This window comes from Lynx canadensis, chromosome B2 (assembly GCF_007474595.2).
Source record: "Lynx canadensis isolate LIC74 chromosome B2, mLynCan4.pri.v2, whole genome shotgun sequence".
NCBI lineage: Eukaryota > Metazoa > Chordata > Mammalia > Carnivora > Felidae > Lynx > Lynx canadensis.
This window is the reverse complement of record NC_044307.1, coordinates 44,811,029-44,832,344: the sequence shown is the minus strand read 5'-3', so window position 1 is coordinate 44,832,344 and position 21,316 is coordinate 44,811,029. Positions and strand designations below refer to the sequence as shown.

The following is a 21,316-nucleotide window of genomic DNA, read 5'->3' as shown; positions in this document are numbered from 1 at the left end:
GATTGTATAACCTGCCCAGGTCACATATCTAATCAGCAGCATATAGCTGAGGTCCTAAAGCTGGGACCTGTCTCACCACCTACACAAAACCATGTTTTCAAAGCATGGGCTTTGAAGTTAGATTGGTCTGGGTTTGATCAGGTTTCTGAGACTCTCCAGCTCTTTGACCTAGAGAAGTTATTTAACTTCTCCAAAAACCTGCAATTTCCTGTGGCGCCTGGGTGGCTCAGTCCCTTAAGTGTCTGACTTCAGCTCAGGCCATGATCTCGTGGTTTGTGAGTCTGAGCCCCGTGTGGAGCTCTGTGCGGACAGTTCGGAGCCTGGAGCTGCTTCGGATTCTGTGTCCCCCTCTCGGTGCCCCTCCCCCGCTTGCATTCTGCCTCTCTGTCAAAAATAAATACTCAATTTTCTCACCTATAAAACATGGATAATATTAATACGCCCCTCGGAGTTCAGAATTGAAGGAGAAAATGCATTTAAAGTACCAGCGGAGTGACTGACACATAAGAGCTAATACTGACTTTACTATTTCCCCCATTTTTAGAACTGTGATTCCATTACTACAGATAATCCAGAACCAAAGATAGTCCACAATCGTATTTCCTATTTGTTTTAGGCTCTCATCACCATTTATTTCCGATTTTTTAATTTTTTTGAAGTTTATTTATTTTGAGAGAGTGAGAGAACAAGTAGGGGAGGGGAAGAGAGAGGGCCTGACACGGGGCTCAAACTCACAAACCATGAAATCATGACCTGAGCAGAAAACAAGAGTTGGACACTTAACCAACCGAGCCACCCAGGGGCCCCATTTCAGGTTTTTTACATGAACAATGCTAATGTGAGTTTACAGGGAATTTTTCTTTTCTTCTCTTTTTTTAATTTAAATTCAAGTTAGTTAGCATATAGTGTAGTATTAGTTTCGGGAGTAGAATTTAGTGATTCATCACTTATGTATAATACCTATTGCCAGTCCCAACAAGTGCACTCCTTAATGCCTATCATCCATAAATCCATAAATCCCCCACCCACCCTTCCAGCAACCCCAGTTTGTTCTCAGTATTTAAGAGCCTCTTGGGGCACCTGGGTGGCTTGGTCAGTTAAGCATCCAACTCTTGATTTTGACTCAGGTCATGATCTCACAGTTCGTGAGTTTGAACCCGCCTCAGGCTCTGTGCTGACAGCGTGGAGCCTGTTTGGGATTCTCTCTCTCTCCCTCTCTCTCCGCCCCTCCCCTGCTCTTTCTCTGTCTCTCTCCCTTCCTCCCTCCCTCCTTTTCAAAAAATAAATACGCTTTTAAAAAAAGAGTCTGTTATTGTTGCCTCCCTCTCTGTTTTTATCTTATTAATTTTTTCCTCCCATATGTTCATGTTCATCTGTTTTGTTTCTTAAATTCCACATATGAGTGAAATATATTTATCTGTCTCTGACTTACTTCACTTAGCATTAGACACTCTAGTTCCATCCACGTTGTTGCAAATGGCAAGATTTCATTCTTTTTGAGTGCCGCGTAATATTCCATTGTATATACACATCTGCTTTATCCATTTATCAGTCAATGGACATTTGGGCTCTTTCCATAATTTGGCTATCGTTGATAGCACTGCTATAAACATTGGGGTACATGTGCCCCTTTGAATCAGCATTTTTGTGTCCTTTAGATAAAATCCTTATAGCGCAACTGCTAGGTCATAGTTATATTTTTAATTTTTGTGAGGAACCTCCATACTGTTTTCCAAATGGATGCACCAGTGTTCATTCTCAGTACAAAAGGGCTCCCCTTTCTCTGCATCCCTCCCAACATCTACTGTTTCCTGAGTTGTTAATTTTTGCCATTCTGACAAGTGTCCTCACAACTGTATCTCATTGTGGTTTTGGTCTGTGTTTCCCTGATGATGAGTGACGTTGAGCATCTTTTCATGTGTCTGTTATCCATCCGGATGTCTTCATTGGAAAAGTGCCTGTTCATGTCTTCTGCCCATTTCTTCACTGGATTATTTGGGTTTTGACTGTTGAGTTTGATAAGTTCTTTATAGATTTTGGATACTAACCCTTTATCTGATGTCATTTGCAAATATCTTCTCCCATTCCATCGGTTGCTTTTAGTTTTGCTGATTGTTTCCTTCTCTGTGCAGAAGCTTTTGTTCTTGATAAGGTCCCAAAAATTCCCCTTGCCTCTGGAGACATACCTAGTAAGAAGTTGCTGTGGCCAAGGTCAAAGAGGTTGCGTGTTTGCTCCTGTAGGATTTTGATGGTTTCTTGTCTTACATTTAGGTCTTTCATCCATTTTGAGTTTATTTGTGTATAGTGTAAGCAGCTGGTCCACGTTCATTCTTCTGCATGTCGCTGTCCGGTTTTCCCAACACCATTTGCTGAAGAGCCTGTCTTTTTTCCATGGGATACTCTTTCATTCTTTGTCAAAGATTAGTTTGCCATATATTTGTGGGTCCGTTTCTGGGTTTTGTGTTCTGTTCCAACGATCTGTATGTCTGATTTTGTGCCAGTACCATACTGTCTTGATGATTATAGCTTTGTAATACAGCTTTAAGTCTGGGATTATGATGCCTCCAGCTCTGGTTTTCATTTTCAACATTACTTTGGCTATTTGGGGTCTTTTCTGGTACCATACAAATTTTAGAATTGTTTGTACTAGTTCTGTGAAGAATGGTAGTATTGTTTGGATAAGGATTGCACTGCATGTGTGGATTGCTTTGGTTAGCATTGCTATTTTAACAATATTTGGTCTTCCTATCCATGAGTATGGAATGTTTTTCCATTTCTTTGTGTCTTCTTCAGCTTCTTTCATAAGTATTCTATAGTTTCAGTGTACAGATCTTTTACTTCTTTGGTTAGGTTTATTCCTAGGTATCTTATGGGCTTTGGTGTAATCATAAATGGGATAGATTCCTTGATTTCTCTTTCTGCTGCTTCATTATTGGTGTATATAAATGCAACAGTTGTGTATGTTGATTTTATATCCTGCAACTTTGCTGAATTCAAGGGCCAGTTCCAGCAGTTTTTTGGTGGATTCTTTCAGGTTTTCCACAGAGTATCATGTTGTCTGTGAAGAGTGAAAGTTTGACTTTTTCCTTGTCAATTTGGATGCCTTTTATTTCATTTTGTTGTCTGATTGCTGAGGCTAGGACTTCCAGTACTATGTTGAACAACAGTGGTGAGAGTGGACATCCCTGTCATGTCCCTGACCTTAGGGGGAAAGCTCTCATTTTTTCCCATCGAGGATGATAGCTATTAGCTGTGGGTCTTTCGTATATGGTCTTTATGATGTTGAGGTATGTTCCTTGTATCCCTACTTTCTTGAGGGTTTTTATAAAGAAAGGATGTTGTATTTTGTCAAACGCTTTTTCAGCATCTATTGAGAGGATCGTATGGTTCTTATCTTTTCTTCTATTAATGTGATGTACCACATTGATTGATTTGTGGATATTGAACCACCCTTGCAGCACGGGAATAAATCCCAGCTGATTGTGGTGAATAATTCTTTTAATGTATTATGGGATTCATTTTCCTAGTACCTTGTTGAGAATTTTTGCATCCATGTTCATCAAGGAAATTGGTCTGTAATTCTTTTTTAGTGGGGTCTCTGGTCTGTAATTCTTTTTTAGTGGGGTCTCTGTCTGGTTTTGGAATCAAGGTAATACTGGGCTAATAGAATGAGTTTGGAAGTTTTCCTTCCATTTCTATTTTTTGGAACAGTTTCAAAAGAATAGGTATTAACTCTTCCTTAAATGTTTGGTAGAATTCCCCTGGGAAGTCATCCAGCCCTGGACTCTTTGTTTGTTGGGAGATTTTTGATTACAGACTCAACATATTTTTACTGATTGTGGGTCTATTCAAATCTTCTGTTTCTTCCTGTTTCAGTTTTGGTAGTTTATATGTTTCTAGGAATTTATCCTTTTCTTCCGGATTGCCCAATTTGTTGGCATATAATTGCTCATAATATTCTCTTATTATTGTTTGTATTTCTGCAGTGTTGGTTGTGATCTGTCCTCTTTCATTCATGATTTTATTTATTTAGGTCCTTTTTCTTTTTGATAAGCCTGGCTAGGGGCTTGTCAATTTTGTTAATTCTTTCAAAGAAACAGCCCCTAGTTTCGTTGATCTGTTCTACTGTTTTTTTGATTTTTCTATCATTGATTTCTGCTCTAATCTTTATTATTTCCCTTCTTCTGCTGGTTTTGGATTTTATTTGCAGTTCTTTTTCCAGCTCCTTTAGGTGTAAGGTTAGATTATATGTTTGAGACATTTCTTCCTTCTTTAGGAAGGCCTGGATTGCTATATACTTCCCTCTTATGACTGCCTTTGCTGTGTCCCATATTTCCTTTTTAACTTAAAAAAAATTTTTTTAACATTCATTTATTTTTTGAGAGACAGAGCATGAGCAGGGGAGGGGCAGAGAGAGAGAGAGGGAGTCACAGAATCCAGAGCAGGCTCCAGGCTCTGATCTGTCAGCACAGAGCCTGATGCAGGGCTTGAACTCATGAGCCATGAGATTATGAGAGTCAGACGCTTAACCGACTGAGCTGCCCAGGCACCCCTCCTTTTTATTTTTTTTAAGTCTATTTATTTATTTATTTATTTATTTATTTTGAGAGAGAGGGAGGGAGGGAAAGAGAACAAGTCGGAGAGGGACAGAGAGAGGGAAAGAGAGAATCCCAAGCAGGCTCTGCACAATCAGCATAGAGCCCGATGTGGGGCTTGATCTCAGGAACTGTGAGATCATGACCTGAGCCAAGACTAAGAATCGGAATCTTAACTGACTGAGCCACCCCAGCGCCCCTCCTTTTTAATAAAATGAGACTACCACACCTTTAAGGAGAAACTTTATTCAAATATTATGTCATATTAGAATACTTCCAAAATAAAACAGAATATTGATCAAATGTTAACTAGACCAACAAGACAAAGCTCAGAAACAAAACAAAAATCTGAAGGAGTTATTGCTAACAAAGCCATCCCTATAAGTAGTATCATATAATATACTTGCCATAAACCTAGCATTTTGTATTTTAATTTAAACACTATATTCAAAAGAAACAGAACTAGGGGTGGGTTGTTGTGTTTTTTTTTTTTTTTTAATTTGAGTAATGTGTTAGCATATTGTTTAGCAAAATAAATCCACTTAACTGATTAGAAACATAACATATTTAAAGGGAGAAGAAAGATCCCAGATCCATATGTACGGCAAAACCACTATAAATACATTTCGTAGTGGCCCTGAGATCTATTTTGTTTTCAGTGCATATCAGAGTTTTCAAAAATGACAACTTCTTGTGATCATATGCTCTCAACTTGCTCAAATACTCTGTCGGTCTGGGCAAGATGCCACATGTTTAAGAGCAGTTTCGGACAGATTGGCCACGTCTATGGATCCACGGTTAAATCTATATCACCTCCAGACCCCTTTTCTGGAAAAAAAGAGAGAGAGAGAGGAGAGAGAAACCTCAAGTTGAGAAAGAAAAACAAGAAAATTATCTACACGAGTGCTACCACAACAAATTTAATGTCCTTTGAAAATGGTGAGAATTATTCTATGGAGAATTATTCCTACAGAAATGTTTTTTGTCTTTTAGCATTTTGGTTCTCACACTCTACCTATTATCAAAGTTTCTCTAAAATATATAACTGGCATATTTTATATTTTTCTAGAATGATGTTAGTAAAGCTGATAACTGAACAGTCCTTTGTTCTCTTTCACTAGTATGTATTTTTCAAATAATGGGAAAGCCACCAAGAGCGGATTTCACTCTCAATGTACCTCACTTCTAAGGACCATGTGCTACTTATGAACAAGATCATGCAATAACCAGTAACTTCCAACAAATTGAATCTTATCACGAGATAAACTAAAAACCCAGAAAGAAATTCTGAGAGATCATTTAATATATGAAGGTCACTTGAATGTATGAGCTAGTCAACGCTGAGAAAATTCTTTAAAATCCTTTAAAATATAAATTTATCATATTCACAACTTAACTTTCAAGATTAATTCAACCCACAAACAAATTTTCTATGATATTTCAAGAAATCCTCTTCTTCGTTATTTATTCCCAGATGCACATTTAACATTTTTAGCTAAATATTTTCTACTACTAACATCCAAGGAAATTGATAAACCATTTTTGTTTGAGGATTCAGAATAATGGTACCTTTACGGTTTGGCAATCTGTTGATAAAAGCTATTTTCTTTTAAAGACACAAATCACCTTCAATTGTAGTCTAATCCAATGACATGAAGTAGAGATCTTTCCCCACTGTCTGGAATACAGCCTAACAAAAGGAACCTTTGGATTACCACCAATTCTTTATTACAGACACAAAATGATTACAATCAGAAAGGGACGGTAGATAAACCAGAAAAAAATGGTAAACAATGAAAAACTAAGCCTCTTGAAAGTGTGGCAATCTGATTTTGTAGTGAAGAATCACCCAAGAACATTTTCTATCCTTCCAATACTCATTTCTCTGGAACATCTCTACTGGAGCGTCCCATACCGGGAGTAAAGTAGCCTTTTCCAATTTTCAGCTCCCAATCTCCCACAACTTTGGTGTCTGATGCCTTTCTCAAAGGGCTCCTATGCAAACACATTATCCACGGTGAGCCACAGTTCCTTTACTAAAGACTTACTGAAGAGGGATATTTCTCCTATATTCCTTTCAACAAATAATAGCATTGTGTGTATGTATGAAGTCTATACAGAAATTGATTCATGAGACATATTCTTACAATAAAATGAAATCTCTCAGATACAAAAAAAAAAAAATCCTTAAAAAATGCAATCAGATCACAGTGACTTGACCAAAAAAGTCATGCATAATTTAATACCTCACAATATCCGCTTGTAAAGGAAAACCAGCTTATTTGTAGACACATATCTAAGAGTTCCTTCAAATTTGAGGAAAGGATCATTTAATAAATAAAATTAATAACCAAAATTTAAAAAGTAAAGCCTTATCCATAAGTAGCTTCTATATTTGTTAACTGATGTAAAAGCCAGTTGTGTCTATACTATTTTATGAACACTCTGAGTTGCCTTACATAGTTCACTATTTGGCAGGCATAGGGTAGTTTATCCAAATAGAATCCCATATGTGTACATCTATGCATTTGGCTGTGGATTCTTGAAAAGTAATGAATGGAAAAGATCAGAATGTAAAAGAAAAACTTCAGTAAATACTTACGCAACCTAAGTGAAGCAAGCTGTTATTTTTGACAAGTAAAAAAAACATGAAATTAATATAAGAAGGTGAAGAAAGATGTTCAGTGGTTTTTCACAGTGGAAAAATTTCAAATGACCTAAATGTGCACCACTACAAGAAATGGTTTAACAAATGACTGACCATTTGTGTCATATAAGATTATGCAACTATGGCCTTCTGGCTGTGGCCAAGATGGAGTGAGTTGACTATAGCCTGCCTCTCTTATATTTGCTACAACTAAAAATTCTGGAAAGTATACAAAAAGTAACCGTGGGCTCTGAAAAGTAAATAGGAACAGGCAGATTGAGGACTGAAGTAAAAACCTGAATAATGACTCATAACAGGGGTGGATTCACAGATGTTTCTTTCCTTCCCTCCTTCCTTCCTTCCTTCCTTCCTTCCTTCCTTCCTTCCTTCCTTCCTTCTTCCTCCTCCCTCCCCTCCCCTCCTTCTCTCCTCTTCTCTTCATTCCTCTCCTCTCCTCTCCTCTCCTCTCCTCTCCTCTCCTCTCCTCTTCATTCCTCTCCTCTTCATTCCTCTCCTCTCCTCTCCTTTCCTTTCCTTATTTTTTTCCTTCTTTGTCTCTTAGTTTTGACTTGAGCCTGGACCAAATCAGAGCTGCCCAGCCTGTGTGGATGGCAAAACTCTGAGGGAGATCCCTATTTCTAGCCAGCAGATTGGGAAAAGAGGCCCCCTGAATGCTAGAAAGTGACGAATGAATGGGAAATCTCTTCACTATTTTTCTTTTTTACCTTCTGACCCTGTCATGAGAGCAGCCCCAACTGAAAGTCTGAGAGAAGACTCTGACCAGTGGAACGGGAAAAGGGCTGTTTGTTATCTGGAAATGGGGGGGGTGGGGATTGATTTTTCTTGTTTCTCTCTCTGCTTCACTCCAAAGGCAGGCTCAGTCAAACAGAATTGCATGACAGCAAAGAAGGAAACCTTGAGAGAAACATGCTCTCTGTCTAGAGGAGCAAGAAAAAGAGCCCCTAGGAGCTGGATTAAAGAAGATCCTTGAGGGACACCTGGGTGGCTCAGTCAGTTAAGCGCTCAACTTCGGCTCAGGTCATGATCTCACAGTTCTTGAGTTCGAGCCCTGCGTCGGGCTCTCTGTTGACAGCTCAGAGCCTAGAGCCTGCTTCAGATTCTGTGTCTCCCTCTCTCTCTGCCCCTCTCCCACTCACACTCTGTGTCTCTCAAAAATGAATAAACATTAATAATAATAATAATAATAATAATAAAGAAGATCCTTGAGGCCAGCAAGTGTGGAGGAAATCTCAGAGAGAAAAGGAATTGAAAAATATGAATCCCTAATACTATAAATGAACTGATATAAATCCCAAGGTCAACCCTCAACTATGCATATGCAGAAGAGAACCAACTAAGCATAGCAATCTTTAACACCCGATCTACTATATAAACTGCTACCTAAGACCCTGGGAGGCTTATGCTCTGGGCGGATGCAAACACCAAAGCAAAGTCTCTGAAAACTAAACTGACATTGGAACCCACAAGCAAAGAAGGAGAGACAGAACTTGTGGTATGAACCCAACTGGGTTGACCACCTGCTAAAATAAAGACTTCAATATTTTCTTTTTTTTTTTTTTTAATTTTTTTTTTTTTCCCAACGTTTATTTATTTTTGGGACAGAGAGAGACAGAGCATGAACGGGGGAGGGGCAGAGAGAGAGGGAGACACAGAATCGGAAACAGGCTCCAGGCTCCGAGCCATCAGCCCGGAGCCTGACGCGGGGCTCGAACTCACGGACCGCGAGATCGTGACCTGGCTGATGTCGGACGCTTAACCGACTGCGCCACCCAGGCGCCCCTCAATATTTTCTAGAAGATTTTCATAGGATCCAAAGTCTTGCAACATAATGTTCAAAACATTTGGGACATAATCCAAAATTACTCAACATACAAACAACTAGGAAAAGCTAATCATATTTCAAGGTGATCAGTAGATGGCAAGCCCTGAGGTGACCAGATATTGGAACTATCAGATACATATTTTAAAGTAAAAACGTCAACAAATGTCAAACAGAATAAACTCAAATGCCCAGATATTATAATGGCATGGGAAATTGAACACAAAATATAAAATATAGAACACAGAACACAAAATATAAAACTGTATGCAGAATGAAATCAATTATGCACAAAATATGTCGATGACATATGTACATTCCATATAAACAGAAAAATTATGAAATAAAATGAAACCGATCAAGCTCTTTGTCTTAGATAGATGTATTATAGATGATAGATACTTTGTTTCAAATTTGCCATTTTTCCAGATTTTCTACATCAGGTGTATTTTATAAAGATCTCAGACACCAAACAATTTTCATTTTTAAAATCCCCCTCTCCCCCAAATCAAGGTAGAAAACATTAATAACCAGTTTGCCCAAAGGGATACTTGGCATAAAGTCCAGAATCACTGATTTTGTTATTGCTGCTTTTCACTGTCATTAATTCCAGTATTAGTATTCTTTTTTCTTGATTATTCCCAAACACAAGGGCTTTGGAAATAGTTTAAATTACCTTTCAAAATGAGACACAATGCTCTCATTAGTTAGTATTTATATCCATACCTCAGATGGACTCTTATCTAATTTGGGTATGCCATTCCAGACATTCTCAGGGTTCACTATCTCCTCCATACCATTTGAAAGGTTCAAAACCTACAAGAGAAAAAAGGTATTTAATAAAACTTGGTAGTTTCCAAAAACTGTAACTGATTTATGGACCCTAGCAATCCTTCTTCAACCGAAATACCTCAAAAGGCAATGAAAATAATTTTATTAAACTTCAACTTTACGCTTTTAACTCTATGGAACTTCTGTTCAAAAAACATATTGAGCATGCCTAGATATCAAAGGTAGCTAAAAATCAGATCTTAAGAAGCTCAACATTTTGTGGAGAAACAGATCTCTAAGCAGATCATTACATCGTAGTAAGTACAGACCTCTGTAGCAGGAGAAATGGGAATATAATATAGGTATAAAGTTTTTGGTGTGTGGGGAGGGTGAAGAGATGGAGAGACTTAGAAATAATGCTAGTGAATGCTCCCTGGACGAGGCAATGCAAAAGGAAAATGAAGACGCAATGAAAATCTTCCAAAAATAAGTGAAAATCGGGCCACTCAGGTGGATCAGTTGGCGAGAGTCTGGTTCTTGATTTCAGCTCAGGCCATGATTCCAGGGTCATGGGATTAAGCCCTGCATTGGTCTCCTCGCTGAGCACAGAGCCTGTTTAAGATTCATTCTCTCAGGGGCGCCTGGGTGGCGCAGTCGGTTAAGCGTCCGGCTTCAGCCAGGTCACGATCTCGCGGTCCGGGAGTTCGAGCCCCGCGTCGGGCTCCGGGCTGATGGCTCGGAGCCTGGAGCCTGTTTCCGATTCTGTGTCTCCCTCTCTCTCTGCCCCTCCCCCGTTCATGCTCTGTCTCTCTCTGTCCCAAAAATAAATAAAAAAAAAAAAAAAAAAAAAAGATTCATTCTCTCTCTCCCTCTGTCCCTCTCTCCTGCTCACACTCTCTCCTCTCTCAAAAAAATAAAAATATTGCAACTACATGGATGGAACTGGAGGGTATGATGCTAAGTGAAATTAGTCGGTCAGAGAAAGACAAAAATCCTATGACTTCACTCATATGAGGACTTTAAGAGACAAAACAGATGAACATAAGGGAAGGGAAACAAAAATAATGTAAAAACAAGGGAGGGGGACAAAACAGAAGAGACTCATAAATACGGAGAACCAGCTGAGGGTTACGGGAGGGGTGTGGGAGGGGGGATGGACTAAATGGCTAAGGGGCACTAAGGAATCTACTCCTGAAATCGTTGTTGCACTAATTTGGATGTAAAATTAAAAAAAAAAAATAGTGGAAATTAGGTGTCTTTGTACTATCTTCATGATTTTTCTGCAACCTAAAACTCTTCCAAAAATAAGGCCTATCTAAAAATAAAATAATAACAAAATAAAAATAAAAGTGAAAATGAGCCAGTATGGGAGGGGGATAGAATACAAGTGACTGGATCTGCATTATTAAATATATTGAAGAAGCCCTGTGGAATGATATATATAAGAGAGAGCGAGCAATTTGGTGCCCATCCAATATAAGTTACAAAACATAAAGGAGTAAACCTAAGACTGGAGAAGAATACGGACACTCAGCCCTAGAAGACCTCAGGTCCCCTAGAGGACCATGCCATGTTAGTGAGCATGGCTTGGCTTTTCTATCCTAGACCAGTGGCTCTCAAATTTTAATGGTAAGAGAATGCTCGTTCCTGGTCCTACCCCCAGAAATTCTGCAGTAGCCAGCCAGGGCAAGGTGCAGGAATCGACAGCTTAAGAAACCCACCAGGTGATTCTGACACAGGTGGTTTTTTGGGACCACAGGAGAAACTCAATCAACTGGACGTCCCCAAGGAGTGTTACACACAGGAATTCTGTCGTCAGATTTGCATCTGACAAGTGTCACACCGATAGTGTAGAGAGTCAGCTGAAGGAACACTAGAAGAAGTAAACCAAAATAGGCTAATAGAGTAATCCACTTGTAAAATAAGGGACTTCATACCAAGGCAGTGACAGTAGGTGTAAAAAGTTTTAACTAAGTGATAAGAAGTGGAAAGTGTGACTGATAGGATTTGGTGACTGATAGGATTTCAGAGGCAATGGAGATACAAGAGTCAGCGATGATTTCTTGCCAGGATGCTTACATCTGATCTTCGAGATGAGTTCTGCACTGCACCAAATTTTAAGGGGAATGATCAGGTAAACGTCTGTTCAAGAGCATTTTCTAGTCTGGTGAAGTTGGCTAAAATTTCCTCAACAGTCTCCAAAGTATCTTTTGAGATAAAGTGCTTCCATTTCACTTACCCTTGTGCCTTCTTCACCTATTTCCAGAATCTCACATTTAGACCATGTGTTTCTTAGACTTGACCACACAACACACTTGGATCCAACGGCAAATCCTTCCAGAGTGTAGGTCTTCTCTGCTTGAGCTGCCAAATTGAATAAAGACTCAGCGTGTACCTCTTAATCCCTTGATGTTAAATACACAAGCAAAGCATTTTCTTGTCTGCATTGACTATTCCTATATAATCACTGTCATGGATGGTCTCAGTCTGTATCTTTTCCTGGATTTCATTTTAAATTCTTCCAGGGCCCTTTCCCAATAAAATTCCTTATCGCTTTCTTCAAAAAATACCAGCATGATGTGATGCGTCTTTTAAGAATATGAATCTGGGGGCGCCTGGGTGGCTCAGTTGGTTGGGTGTCCAACTTCGGCTCAGGTCATGATCTCAGCGCTTGTGAGGTAGAGCCCCGCGTCGGGCTCTGTGCCGACAGCTCAGAGCCTGGAGCCTGCTCTGGATTCTGTGTCCCTCTCTCTCTGCCCCTCCCTCGCTTATGCTCTGTCTCTCTCTCTTTCTCAAAAATAAGTAAAACATTAAAAAAAAAAAAGAATATGAATCTGATTCCTGAATTCGAAACTACTGTTGGCAGCTGGTTATTGTTGCCACATGCGATGTGGTCTATGGTTACAACAGCTGTTTCTGAAGCAGCATATTACAAATTGGTAGATATTCTTATCACAGAGCTATTACTTATTATTAATAAAATGTGGCAAGGGGGACTAAAAACCTAGGATAATATTTAAATGAATTGTAGTACAGCCACTGAATGGAATCCTAGAGAGTTAAAATATTTTGAAAACATGTTTAAGGGATTAAAATGCAGGATGTGACACTATGATAATATGATTTTTTTTTAATTTTTTTAACGTTTATTTATTTTTGAGACAGAGAGAGACAGAGCATGAACAGGGGAGGGGCAGAGAGAGAGGGAGACACAGAACCCGAAACAGGCTCCAGGCTCTGAGCTGTCAGCACAGAGCCCGACGCGGGGCTCGAACTCACGGACTGTGAGATCATGACCTGAGCCGAAGTCGGATGTTTGACCGACGAAGCCACCCAGGCGCCCCGATAATATGATTTCTATTTAGTTCTTTAAACTGTATGTAAATAGACACAGGGTGAAAGACAACAGGAAAGAAGTGCACTGCAGCTTTAATAGTGGCAGGCTTACGGTGATATGGGAGATTTTCATTCTCCCCAGACTACTGTTTTCTCTATTTTGTACGATGGCTCAAATTTAATAATCTAAAAATTGACATATGGGGCACCTGGCTCGGTCGGTTCAGCGTCCAACCCTTGATTTCGGCTCAGCTCATGATCCCAGGGTCTTGGGATCGAGCTCTGTGCTGAGCATGGAGACCATCTAAGGTTCTCTCTCTCTCCCCCCCTCTGCCCACCCTCCCCCCACCCCCCGGGACACATTCTCTCTCTCAGATAAAAAAAATAATAATAATAATGATAGTAAGTAAAAATTGACACATAAGAAGTCTAACATTGATTATTTCCCAAACCCTAAAAGTTAGGCATTTCGTGTAACTTTGTTTTGTTTGTTTGCTTTTTTTTTTTTTTTTTTTTTTTGTTTGCTTGTTTAATTTAGAGTGTGAGAATCTTAAACACACTCCATGCTCAGCGCGGAGCCAGACGTGGGGCTCAGTCCCACGACTCCGGGATCACGACCTGAGCCCAAATCAAGAGTTGGATGCTCAGCCAACTGAGCCACCCAGGGGCCCCCATTTCATGTAACTTTTAAATCTTATTAAGTAGAAAGAAAACAGCCATACATGTAGTTTACTTAAAAAGTTCATAATAAATTTTCTCCAATATTTACTCCTGGCTGGTCTCTTGCTTGGTTACTATAAGCTCCCCAAATCTAGTGTTTGTTTAGGGGTTTCTAAATAAATGACAAGGTGTATGCATGAACAAAATGGTTAAATTTGAAAACTCTGCAAAAATGATCCCTATCGTCAATTCACGCCTACAGTAGTGCTTAGCAAAGGAACAACATGTTTTTTTAAGACTTACCAAAAAACGGAACTTTTGATTTTAAAGATTATTTGCTTGCACTTGAAACATGATTACATTTTGGAAACACTGATTCTAAGCATTTTAAACACAAAATTAATAATTTAGCAGCATTTCATCCAGCCTACAAGGTATGGTTCTACATTGATTTCGCAACTTCATCTCCCCACATTTAAAATGCTCGTCATGAAATCCAAATCTTATTCTCTTTTCAGGTTTTAATCTTTTCCCCCAAAAATGAATTAAGAAAAAAACAAGGCAAAAAGTAAATAAGAATTATCGTCTTTAATACAAGTAGGTATTTTTTGAAAAACACTAAGTTAAGTAAAAGTATAAGAAATTACATACCTGAGACATGATCTTGTAAAGCATTATTGCGCTTCCTTCCGTCTCTGAATTCTTCTTCGGAGAACAAAGTCAGTGGTGAAATGGCATCTCTGCTTTTGTACTCTGTAAATTCTTCTTTATATATGTTCATTTCAACTTGCCTGTTGGGATCGCAATTCATTCCGTGTAGGTGCAAGGGTAACCTAGGCTGGTCGTCAAAACATTCCATACAACTTGACTTCCTTGCGTCCTCAGCACACGTGGGGTCTTGGGCTCTCTGACCGACTCGTAGAGACAAAGGGTTTATTTTGTCGTCTAAACACAGCTGGGCTGTGGGTAATTCTAGTTCCGGCTGTTTCTCAGATTCACAGTTGAGGGGAAGCTGCGCTGTAAATGGATGCAGGGTGGCTTCTGTGTCACAGCCCTGGGGGAGGGGCACAAGTGGAGGCACCCGGCCTGGCTCTTTTTCTTCATCCCCGACTAGAGAATGCTGTAACTCAATGGACTCCAGCTCCAGGAACTCTTTTGATTCATCATCAGGAGAAAGTGGCACCTCAAGTGAGTTCAGTTCTAATATCTCCTTTGTTTCACTAGCCTGCAGTGGTAGTAACGTGTTAAATCCCGTCATGAGGTATTTATCATCAAACTTTGCTTTGTCAACCAAATGGCACTCTCTTTTACCTTCCAGTACCTCGATGCCTATTTTATCTTTGCGTGGCTTTTCGAAAGCTTCAAAAATGTTGTCAGTGTCAGGGTCATAGAACTTAGTTGGTTTGGCTTCGGTGATGTTTAAATCTTTTTCAATTCTTTCAGAGAGCTCATCTGTCTGTGACTCGACATATAGGGCTTTCTCTTGTCCAGCTTTACTACTTGGTTTCTTAAATCCAACCTCAGGACTGAGGGACCCAAGAGCTCCCTTTATCTCCGGGTCATGTTTTTCATAGGGCAGATCACTGTTACTAATGCCAATCTTAGAATATTTCTTCATCTTCTGATTAATACTTTCGCCTTTGCTTTTCAAGTCAACGATTGCTAAAGGGATATTACAAACATCCCTTTTGATTTCTAATATTGTTATCTCCAACACATCTTCTGTTACTATTTCATAAAAATAGTCATTTCCCTCTTGACGGCACGCACCTTCTGAAATATTAAATCCTGAGAGGCAACATGGAAAGGCTTGCATGGGAACCACCAAGAGTTCAGAAGGAATATTCCAGAGTGCTTTGGGGTCCACGCAGTCTTCGATGTTTCCAAAGTCCACAAGCCTGACAGATACCAGATAATCATCACAAATATTGGTGATAAGTGCCCTGTAATAATGCCCATCTTCTCTATATCTCACTATGCAAGGATCTCCAATATGAGGGCATGGGACACAACTTCTCCAAGCCGTTACTTGCTCTCCAGCGGTTTGTACTTCTACTTCTAAAAACTGAAGTTTCTCGGTATCAGCAAATTGACACCAAAAATATTCAGGTCCATCTATCACAGTGGCATATGCTCTTATCGTCTTCATCTTTGGGTTGTACCAGTTAAGAAACAGTGAAGTGCCAATGTCTGTTTTGTGGACAGACTTTGAACAGGCACCTTTAATGATTTGGTCAGAAAGTCCTACTTGAGATTTGTCACTGAAAGCATATCTGCTAATCATGTCTTCTGCTATGATCCCATGTTCATCAGCAAGAATAACTTCCCATCTGTCTTGGAATTGAACAAATTCACATCTTATTTGAACCTCATCTGTCCTTCGGGAAAAGTAACGCGTCACTGCCTTACAGTTTAAAATCTCGGGAACCCAAAGTCCTCTCAAGGAGCAGTGAATGCACAGGGCTGGTACCAGTGCGTTAAGAAGGTCCAGCTTACCTATCTTGTTAGTATGGACCACAGAAACATTGCCATAATCTATAAACTGTACACACAGAAGGTCATTGGGTTGTTGTTCCCTGACCACAGCCCGATACCACAAACTGTCTTCTGGAAAAATGGCGCATGTTACATCTCCTCTCTGCAAAGGTGGACCTGAATAAAATTCTGGCCTGGTCCTAACATCATTTAATCTCTCTGAAAGACTAGTGATTTCAGCTTCATCTTCTGTTAGTTGAACATAAAAGTCTGAAAGGTCATTTATGTGGGAAACATACACCACTGTTTTAAAGCCAGGCATTATAATCTTCTGAGGGAGCTCAGAAAATTTTAGAGGCAAATCTTTGTTACACGAATCTCCTATGTTTCTCTCTGAAAGGGTAGCTTCTAGTCTTGTGGCTTTCGAAGGCGACTCAGCAGAACCTTCTTCTTTCTTCTCGGCTGTGAAGGGACACATTTGATTATCTTTATTTCCCACGGAGTCCTGATACTGAGCGACTAAGTTTGTCTTTGTCAAACCTCGTAAAAGCTTGGTTTCCCTACATGCTGGGCTGGTCTTAGATTTGTGTGGTTCTCCCAAGATCTCCATGCTACGTAACGCAGAGTTCTCTACTGATTTACTTGAATACTCCGTAGGTGACAACTTGAGATTTTCCTTCTTTACTTCAAGAGTTTCTGTCATGGTGGTGAGATCTTTGCTCTCTTCTTTTTTTCTTGTCCCACCCCTGTAGCCAAGTAACCCTAACTTCTCATTGATATTAGCGTTGATTTGGATACTGTCGTCATAGAGTTCTATAATCAGTCTCCCATCTGGATCTTTTGCCACCACCAAAGCCTTCAATGACTTATCTAAAACAGTCTCCTGGAACCATGTTGTAATTTCGTCTGGTATGTGATCGGGTATGTCAGACAATGAACACTTAACAGCTTGCATGGGCAGAAGTAAGACATCATACGCATCCCTAGGTAGCGGAAGCAGATCATCGCTGGTTACCACATAAATGTTTCCAAAATCAACAAAAAAGACTTTCTTTGGTTCTTTTCCTATTATCATCCCCCTATACCAGTTTCCATCAGTGTACTTGGCAAGGCACAAGGTTCCAGGGGTCAAGGGGGATGTTTTTAAATTCGGCAAAACTTTACTCAATTGTGTAATATTACAGGACAACTGTTCTAAAATATTTGCGTTTCTTCCCAGTTGGCAATAAAATGTCCAAGGGTCATCGACATGCGTTATATACACCAATTCTTCACTTCCGATTTTCATCTCGTGTGTCGAATAGTAGTAAGAATGTAGCTGAACGGAGGACTCCAGGGGCTTCTGAAGTTTCACTGGCCTTGCGAGTCTCTTTTCTACCAAAAAGTGGCAGGCACTCTGAAACGGTGTTAGCAAATCCACTATGTTAAACAGCTCTTCGTCATGCGCTGAAGCCAAAGCAAATACTGTGCATTTCAATTCGAGATTGTCTTCCCAGGCGCTGTCTACAAATTCCCTAAAAGCTTGGATTGCCTTTTCATTCCAAGCAAAAGGATTTTGACCCGTTGGTTGAATTAAATTATATAGACTGCACCGAAAAGCCTGAGCCTTAACCTTGAGAAACTCTTCACTAATTGAGCAAATATTCTTCACAGCCACCATATCTTCGTCTCCATAATCTACAAACTTTACTCTGACGCACTGTGAAGATTGTGCCCCGCGGATCACAGCTCTGGACCATTTTCCATTGACCGTGCGTTTTGCCAGACAAGCGGGGGCGGTCCCCTGGTAAGGAGCAGCTGTATTCTCGCAGTAGTCCTGGATATCACACATCAAAGTTTTAAAGTCTTGAATGTTCCTGGTCAGCTGGCACCAGAAGTAGCCGGGGTTTTCAACAGAAGCCACTTTGACTCCTACTGTACTTCCGACTCTCACCTCTCCTTTACAAGAAGAGTCTGGCGTAATTTCCAGGAAGTTCGGCACTAGAGGAGAATAAACAGATACTCTTTTTTCCTTCTCCTGCACCACTAGTCCAGCCGGGGTATCTGCAGCGACTGGTGGATCAGTCACAATTTCTGCAACAGAGCTAGTTGTGCTGTCTCTCTGGGCCTTCTGTTCTACGTCTCCCCTCTTGGCAGCAGAGATTTTGTTATTCTCGGCAGGAAAATGGTTTGAAACACGCCCTGGAGAATGGGCACTTACGGGAATGTTCTCCTGTGTTTCAAATTCCTGATACTTTGCATATCCGGCTTGAGCCATTACCTTACTAATGTTTTCTTCCCCTGTTCTTGATTCATCGAGAATCTCAATAACATATTGCTTATCCTGCTTATCAAGGACATGGATAACCAATTCTTTGTGGAGCACAGTCTTTTTGAAAAAGGAAACTGCCTCCTGGCTCCAGCTTTCCCCCAAAGGCCAAATATCGGCCAGCGTGCACCTCAGAGCCAACACTGGCAGTCGTCTAAACTGAGGAAGCAGCATCCTCACGTCGTACCAATCCACATTTTCCAAACTGCCCCGGTCAACTAGGAATACGGCCACACTCTTGTCATCTAATCTGCTGACCATGGCCCGATAATAGCCGTTCTCTTTCCATTTGACACAGCAAAGGTCATTGGGTTTGGGTTTCAACACCACCCCCTCCAGCTTACTGGCTGAGGAATAGAAACTGCACATCCTCCTCATCAGCTTGCTGAAGGTGCCGTTGTGCTTCCTCAACCTAATCCAAAACTCGGACGGATTTTTAACAAACTCTACCTGGGCATCATAGAAGGCATTTATCTTCAACCTGGTAGATCTTAAGGCCGGGAGTGGAATCTCTTCATCCGCTTCTTCAGCAGGAGACTGAGACTGAAGAGCTGTGGCTTGGCCCTTCTCCTCTTCCTCCTCTTCTTCCCCTTCCTCCTCCTCCTCCTCCTCCCTTCCCTGGCTCTGCAGGAATTGGTCGGCCAGGCAACAGGACTGTAGCCCGAATACACAGTTCAGGTTGGTCCCATCTTCTCCATACAGAGTGACATAATACACGTGCTCAAAGGAACAGTAAAATTCAATCTTTGCATTCACCGCCTGGCCCAGTATCAGTGTCTTCAGGTCACCCACCTGTGACCGAGACCAGCCTCTCCCACCGTCCCAGAGCCCATACAAGGCACAGGGGTAGGTCACCACGGGCATTCGAAAATACTCGGGCAGCAAGTAGCGGAGACTGCTGCAGCTCACTAACTCCTTCCTTCCACAGTCTACGTGGAGCACCTGGGCACAGCGCTGGGGCCGAAACGTCTCCAACAAGAGCGCTCTGTACCAATGTCCGTCCAACCCACAGGAGGCACACGGAGAGCCAGGCTTGTCTGGGCTCTCCTCCCTCTCCTCCCGGGTGGCACTGGGAGAGTTCTCATCCCCCGTCCCCGTGGAACCCCAGTATATCTGGGCCATGCTCTCGGACAGGCGGTGGATCTCCTGCGAGAGGCTCCGGAGCTGGCAGTGAATGCGGTGGGGGTGGCACACCTGGGTCACCACCACCGGCTCCGTCACGCCCAGCTGCAGCTGCGGGTAGAAATAGTCCAGGCCAGGGTGCTCCTGCTTCGGAGGGACTCGCGGGAGGACCCGGGCCCCCAAGCGTAGGCCGGCAGCGGCCGCCGTCAGGTAGCGCTTGAGCAGCGAGCGGAAGAGGCTGTCGGGCACCCGCCGCGCCAGGCTGAGCTCCTGCATCTGCTGCGACAGCCCGGGCGCCTCCAGAAGGACCAGGCGATGGAGCAGCAGCACGTCCAGCACGCGCCCGTGCACCTGCCCGCCCTGCAGGCTGCTGAGGAAGTCCACGGCGCCGGGCGGCCAGTGCTGGGGCTCGCCCCCGCCCGCGCCGCCGCCGCCCTCCGGCACCAGGCCGGCCAGCACGCAGCCCAGCACCTCGGAGGGCAGGTGGAAGAACTCGCTGCGCCCCGGCGCCAGGGAGCCCGCGTCCGCCGTGACGGTGCGGCCCTCGTCGAGCAGGAAGACGCGGCTCTCCTGCGCCTGCTGGCTGACCACGCGGCAGCGGTGCCATACGAGCCCCACCTGCACCAGGCACAGCTCGCCCGGAGAGGCCGTGGCGCTGCCCGGCGCCCACGGGAGGCGCGTGGCCGCCGCTTCCTGAATCTCCCGGTTCAGGCGCAAGTACTCCTCCCGCCGCTCGCCCACCAGCCCCCAGAGCTGCACGGGGATCACCTCAGGGCGCACGTCCACGAACGACACCCGCAGGACCAGCGAGGTCCCCGGGGTGGGCAGACCGGGCGTCGAGGACATCTCCGCGGCGCGGTTCCGCGCTGGCGCACCCAGCCGCCAGCGCCCCCGCGCCCGTGCCGCGGGAGGGACGGCCCCACGGCCCCAGGCTCCGGGCACAGAGGGACCGGGAAGGACGCCCGGCGAGGCGGCCCGAAGGCAAGGTCTCCGACGCCGGGTCTCCGGGACTCGCGCCGACTGGTAAGACCGGCGGCGGGACCAACCGCCGCGTTCGCGCCGCGCATGCATTTGCAGCGCGTGGCGCCCCGCTTCTGGGCGCGGGAGGCCGGCCGGGCCCGCGGGCTCGGCGAGGCGCGGGGGAGCTGGGCCCCGGCGCGGCGCGGCGCGGGGCGAGGCCTGCGGCTTGGCCGAAGGGGCTGGGAGGGCTGTTCCCGGGGCCACGGGGTGTCGGGGTCGCGATCCAACCTACTTCTCGAAAGAGCGCCTTCCGCCGCGGAGGGCGCAGTGGGCGGGCCTGGCGGAGGGCGGGGTGGGGGTGGGGGTGGGGGTGGGGAGCGACACCGAAGGGGGGCAGGCGCTTGGCCGTCCACCTAGTGCTGCTGGAGCCCCGTGTGCCCGTGCTAGGCTCCGGAGGAACGGGAGGAGACCTGGGGGCGCTGAGGGCACGTGCCCGGGCGTTAGGGCCGAACGCTCAGAGGGCCCGGGGCTCCAGGGCGGAGGCCGACCGGGATGCCCCTGCGCCCCGCGGGCGGGGTGCTTGCGTGCCGCCGATTCCCCAT

At 43.3% G+C, this 21,316-nt stretch overlaps 1 protein-coding gene across 2 annotated transcripts; it reads right to left on the bottom strand.

Moving 5' to 3' along the window:
• Nucleotides 1-4,825: 4,825 nt before the first annotated feature.
• On the bottom strand, nt 4,826-20,600 carry TDRD6 (tudor domain containing 6). Of its 2 annotated transcripts, XM_030315653.1 has the most exons (4): nt 14,501-20,600; nt 12,093-12,217; nt 9,809-9,898; nt 4,826-5,423 (listed from the first exon to the last, which is right to left on the bottom strand). In XM_030315653.1, the coding sequence occupies exons 1-4, from the start codon at nt 20,598-20,600 to the stop codon at nt 5,400-5,402; spliced, it is 6,339 nt and encodes a 2,112-aa protein (XP_030171513.1). In that variant the 3' UTR covers nt 4,826-5,399. The 2 variants fall into 2 exon arrangements, with proteins under 2 accessions (XP_030171513.1, XP_030171514.1); XM_030315654.1 differs by lacking the exon at nt 9,809-9,898.
• Between the last annotated feature and the right edge of the window lie 716 nt (nt 20,601-21,316).